The following is a 4,862-nucleotide window of genomic DNA, read 5'->3' as shown; positions in this document are numbered from 1 at the left end:
TTTTCCTATTTCCCCTTTTGGCATTTTAAACTACATACAGCCTTGTCTGAAATAAACGATAGCTTCTCACTTGTTTATAAGTTTAAATCACAAAAAAAAAAAAAAAAAAAAAAAAAAAAAAAAGTTTAACCCTAAGAATCTTCAACGAATTGTAAGAATTTACAGATATGGGTACTATACAAATTGACGGCTGGACTAGCAAAAAAAAAAAAAAAAAAAAAAAAAAAAGAATGGGAGATTATGCTCCGGAGTGGTGAAAACGAGGTAGAAAAGGACAAACACAGAGATAGTTAATCTGGTCTCACCGGAAAGGGGTATTTTTGCATAAGAAAGACACCTACCCTCACCCCACCCCCACCCCATAAGTTAAGTTAATGCGATCAAAATAACTTTGGGATCAGTATCAGCACAGTTTCGAAAGACTTGCTCACTGCTAGAGGAAAATCTAGAAGGGAAACCCAGTGGAAGGATGCTGTTTTAAAATTTTTCTTTAGTTTTATAGTTTTAATAAAGTTACAAAGATGAAAGAAGGTTGCTGCAGCGATTCGCCAAGACTACCCTTAGCTGAAACTTGCATTGGTTCCATCTCAGGGAACAAAGAAAAAGAGGCAGAGCTGACATTGGAGAGCTAAACTAGGCAAACTCCAGGTCTCGGCGCCGCCAGATGGGCACTAGACGGCTCTGCGCCGGGCGGGCAGCGGGGCGCAGCTGCAGCGCAGGGCGCTCCGAAGCCGAGAGGCCCAAGACTGCTGTTCTGGAACGAAGTCGGCGGCTAGCCCGGCAGGAAGGTCCCGTGCGGGCCTCCTGCTTCGCCCTCCCCACGGTACAGCTCAACCTTGCTCAGCAGAGTTGTTCCCGCCTGTGCGAAGGCCCCCGGTCTCCCAGGCACTGGATTCATCCAGCTCTACCTCCAGAGGCCGTTTCCCTATAAAAGAAATGCCCGTCACAGCTGGGGATGGCGGAGGGAGAATGAGGACAGGACCAGAATTAAAGGCCTAGCGAGGCACCGACTCGGGCTATCCTGGACTCCGATGGTGTTACCCGATGGAGAGGGAAAGCTAGGGCCCAGGAAAGCAAGCGTGTTACTTACATGTCCATATTTCCTTAACAGTTATGTCACAGAGGGAGTTAAAAGAGAGTGGGACAGAGATAGAGACAGAGTGAGCAGGGTGCCGTGGAAAGAGCCTGGAGCTGAGGCCAGGACCCAGAAGGCCCAAGCGGACGGGGTGGGGGGAGGGGGTCCCGGAGAGGGGTAGGCCTGGGGTGCGTGTCACTCCAGGCCGTTGCGGTGCCCGGGCTCAGGGGCCTGCAGCAGCTCCGGGGAGTGGCAGGGCGGGCTGCCCGCGGCGCTGTGCTCGCTGTCGGTGTCGCTGCCCTTCTTGCCGCCGCTGCCCGACCCAGCGGAGCCGCCGCCGCCGCTGTGCGTCTTCACGTGCTTGCTGAGGTGGTCGCTGCGCATAAAGCGCTTGTTGCAGACCGGACAGGCGAAGCGCTTCTCGCCGGTGTGGGTCCTCAAGTGCCGCTGCAGTTCGTCGGAGCGCGTGAAGCGCTTGCCGCAGAAGAGCCAGTTGCACACGAAGGGCCGCTCACCCGTGTGCCAGCGCAGGTGCGCCTTGAGGTGCGACGTCTTGCCGTACACCTTGCCGCAGCCCGGGATGTGGCAGCTGTGCAGGCCCTTGCGCCGCAGGCTCGCCCCGGCCGGGCCCAGCCGTTCTGCCTCCTGGCAGTTGGGGCAGTCGCAGGTGGCGCGACCAGAGTAGCGGCGGGCGGAAGAGCGCGGGGAGCCCCCCAGCGGCGCCGACGGCCCTGCGCTCAGCATGGAGCCCCCCGCGCCAGCCAGCGGCGACGGGGCCGAATCCGGGTAGGAGCCGGGCAGTACGGGCTTAAAGCCGTCCATGAGGTGCTGCCCGGCAGGACTGAGCAGGTGTGAGGAGGCGCCGCTGCTGAAGGCTGAGTGGCTCAGGCCTGAGTAATCCGAGTTGTAGCCTCCGAGCGGCGAGTGCAGCGAGGTTTGGAGCCCCCCGGCGGCAGGGTGCAGCGAGCCGGGCAGCGCCGCCGCGCCATTCGGGTTCTGCACGTCGATCCAGCCCGCGCCCACGTCCCACCAGCTGGAGGCGCCGGCCGAGCCCACGTCGCCGGCGGCGGCCAGACCAGGGTGTGAGGGCTTGAACCACGACTCGTATGGATGCGCCATGCCCACGCGCGGGTAGATGCCCTGCAGCCCGTCCACCGAGGTGTGCACCTTGGAGATGAACACGGGCTGGTGGGAACCGTCCTGCGAGTGCGCCGAGGAGCCGCCGCCGCCGCCGCCGCCGCCGCCCCCGCCACCGCTGCCCCCCGATACTCCAGGGGCCTGGAACACTGAGTAGTCGTTTGCGAAGGGCGAGGTCGAGGCTGCGGCGGCGGCAGCCGCGGCGGCGGCGGCGGCGCTGCTGGAGGTTAGGGAGAAGGCGCTAGAGCCTGGCGAGCCACCGCAGCTGAACGAGTCGGACACAAGGGCCGCGGCTGCGGCTGCTGCCGCCGCGGCTGCCGCCGCGGCCGAGGACGAGCCGCCGTTCCTGGAGGCCCCCGACACGCCGAAGCTTGAGAGACTAGAGCCGACTACGTTGCAGCTGCCGGAGGAGGAGGACGAGGAACGTTTCCAGGGATGGAAGCCTTTGCTGAAGGAAGATGAGCTGTCCGAGAGGGAGGAGGGAGACGGGCTGGGGCTGCCGATCTTATTACAGGTAGCAGCAAGCATGGCCAGAGGAGTCGATCCCAACCTCGGTTCTTCCTGAGAGAAGGAGGAAAGGAGAAGAGGTGGGGGAGGGGAGGTGGGCAAAGGGCCGGGGATGGGGGAGAAATGTGTATCAGTCCTCCGGTAGCCCCCAAAGCGCCCCACTGCACCCCATTTCTCGCTGCGGCGCGTCGCCACCAACTCACCTGGCTCCCCCAACAGCCCCGGCGCCCGGCTGCTTCCTACTCTACGGGAAGGGACAAGTTTGGCTGCCGGCGTCTGATTCGGGAGCAAAGCGCCATGCTAAAGAAGAGTTTGACAAGTATTCTCACCTAAAACAACACTTTCGTGCACACAAGGCCCCAGGCACTTCGAAAGAAACAAGCAAGCAAAAAGTACAGATTGGGAAAGAAGGAAGATTCCTTTGCAGAGAAGCCTGGGGAAAAACCATTGGATTGCGTTTAAAAGCGCTTCCCCTGCAACCCACAGAGAGCTTTGAAAATCCTGTTCCGGCCCCCAGAAACCCATCCTGGGTTGTTTCTCTCATGCCAAAAGACGTCAAACTATAGGGCTCGTCCGCTCTTCCTGATTTTCATTAAAAAAAAAAAAAGTCTACAATAGTCAAAAAGAGAGAGATGGGTTCAACATACCTGCAAGATAAGGCGGGCTGTGGAATTTTTTAAGGGGAAAAGGGAAAATCTGCAGTTTGCCCAGGAGGAAAAACTTGATCTGATCTCTTTACCCAAAATCGTCGCAAGTAAAATAGACTGGGCGCACGTCTCTTGGGCGGGGAGCCGCCGGGCTCTGCGAGGTGGCTTGTCTAAATGCCCTTCGAACCTTTTCCTGAGCTGAAAAAAAAGTGACTCTGCCCCCCTCTCCCTCTCTTTCTTTTCTCCAAACTCACTTGTATTTAAAGGGGAAAAAAAGCTCTCAATAGAGACTGATAGCCCGTGGCCTGGCCGGGGCGACTTTAACCCCCTCCGATCGGCAATAAAAGGAAACTAATTAAACCAGCAAGAGAAAATCCTGAGACTCACCCCTAGAAGTGAAGTTGCCATCACACAAAAGTGCCCTCCTCCTCTCAGAGGATCTTTTTTATATTGATAAATCAGAGGCAGTGTTTTTTTTAGAGGTGTGCAATACAATGATCAGTTCCGCCCATTCCACCACAATTGTAGCTCCCTCTCCGGCTTTGAAGTGCCGCGGAGGCGCGGCCAGCCAATCTGCGGCCTCGCCGGGCCGCGCCGCGCGCGCGCCGTGAGGTCATCGGCGCCGCCGCCTGCCGCTGCGGGGGGGTGCGGAGCGGTAGCGAGAGGGGCGCTGGTGACTGCGTGTGTGTTACAAAGTGGGGGGGGGGGTGTAACAGTGTAACTGTGTGCGTTTGTGACCAAGCTGAGAAGACTTCAGAAGTGGAGGGAAGGGGGGTTGGTTGGGTGCGGACGTAAGTGTGGCAGTGTAAGAGTGACGGGGGTGGGGGGAGGACAGTGCAGAGATGGGGAGGGTGTTGTGAGTGACAATATAACTGCCTGTGTGACAAAGAGGGGTAGAGGGACAGATCAGTAAAGTGCCGAGGGGAAGGGTGTGAGTGTACTGTAGTGTATCTGAGTGACAAACCTAGGGAGTGAAGAGGGACAGTGCAGTAAAGTGTGTGTTGGAAGGTAGTGTGTGAGTATTTGGTGCGGGGGGAGAGGATGGAGTATGAATCTGTGTTTGTGAAAGAGGAGGGAGGGTGGATGAGTGTATGTGGGAGAGAAGAAAGCTGTCTGAATGTGTGTGTGAGAGAGGGAGTTGTGTGTGCTGGTATGTGTGCGCGCAAGAAAAGTGGGGGTGGAGAAAACGAACAGTGCAGTAAAGTGTTTAGTACATAAAAGAGAGGCATGGCGATTTGAAGAGTGAAACTGATTGCGAAGTTGAGTGAGGCTGAGTAAATAAATATTCACAAACCATCACTGTCGCCAGCTTCCTCCGATTTCTTGTAGCTCAAACCTTGAGTGATCTTTTCTTAATTTCTTGGACACTGTCGTTACATTTTTTTTTTAAGAAAATCGTATTAATACCTTCCTCTCCTTTCCTGACTCCACAGCCGAAGGGTAGAAATTTAGAGAGGCTGAGGGGTATTTTCAGAGCGTTAGGGAGTGTGTGCGCC

The 4,862-nt window shown here is 56.6% G+C and overlaps 1 protein-coding gene across 2 annotated transcripts; it reads right to left on the bottom strand.

Moving 5' to 3' along the window:
- Positions 1–1,238: 1,238 nt before the first annotated feature.
- SP8 (Sp8 transcription factor) lies at positions 1,239–3,774 on the bottom strand. 2 transcript variants are annotated; one of them, XM_064487790.1, is made up of 3 exons: positions 3,754–3,774; positions 2,378–2,773; positions 1,239–2,275 (listed from the first exon to the last, which is right to left on the bottom strand). In XM_064487790.1, the coding sequence occupies exons 1-3, from the start codon at positions 3,772–3,774 to the stop codon at positions 1,271–1,273; spliced, it is 1,422 nt and encodes a 473-aa protein (XP_064343860.1). In that variant the 3' UTR covers positions 1,239–1,270. The 2 variants fall into 2 exon arrangements, with proteins under 2 accessions (XP_064343860.1, XP_031310411.2); XM_031454551.2 differs by having other exon boundaries at positions 1,239–2,773.
- Positions 3,775–4,862: the final 1,088 nt, after the last annotated feature.

This window comes from Camelus dromedarius, chromosome 7 (genome assembly GCF_036321535.1).
Source record: "Camelus dromedarius isolate mCamDro1 chromosome 7, mCamDro1.pat, whole genome shotgun sequence".
Lineage (NCBI taxonomy): Eukaryota > Metazoa > Chordata > Mammalia > Artiodactyla > Camelidae > Camelus > Camelus dromedarius.
The sequence above is the reverse complement of the archived record's forward strand: the minus strand, read 5'-3'. Positions and strand labels throughout refer to the sequence as shown.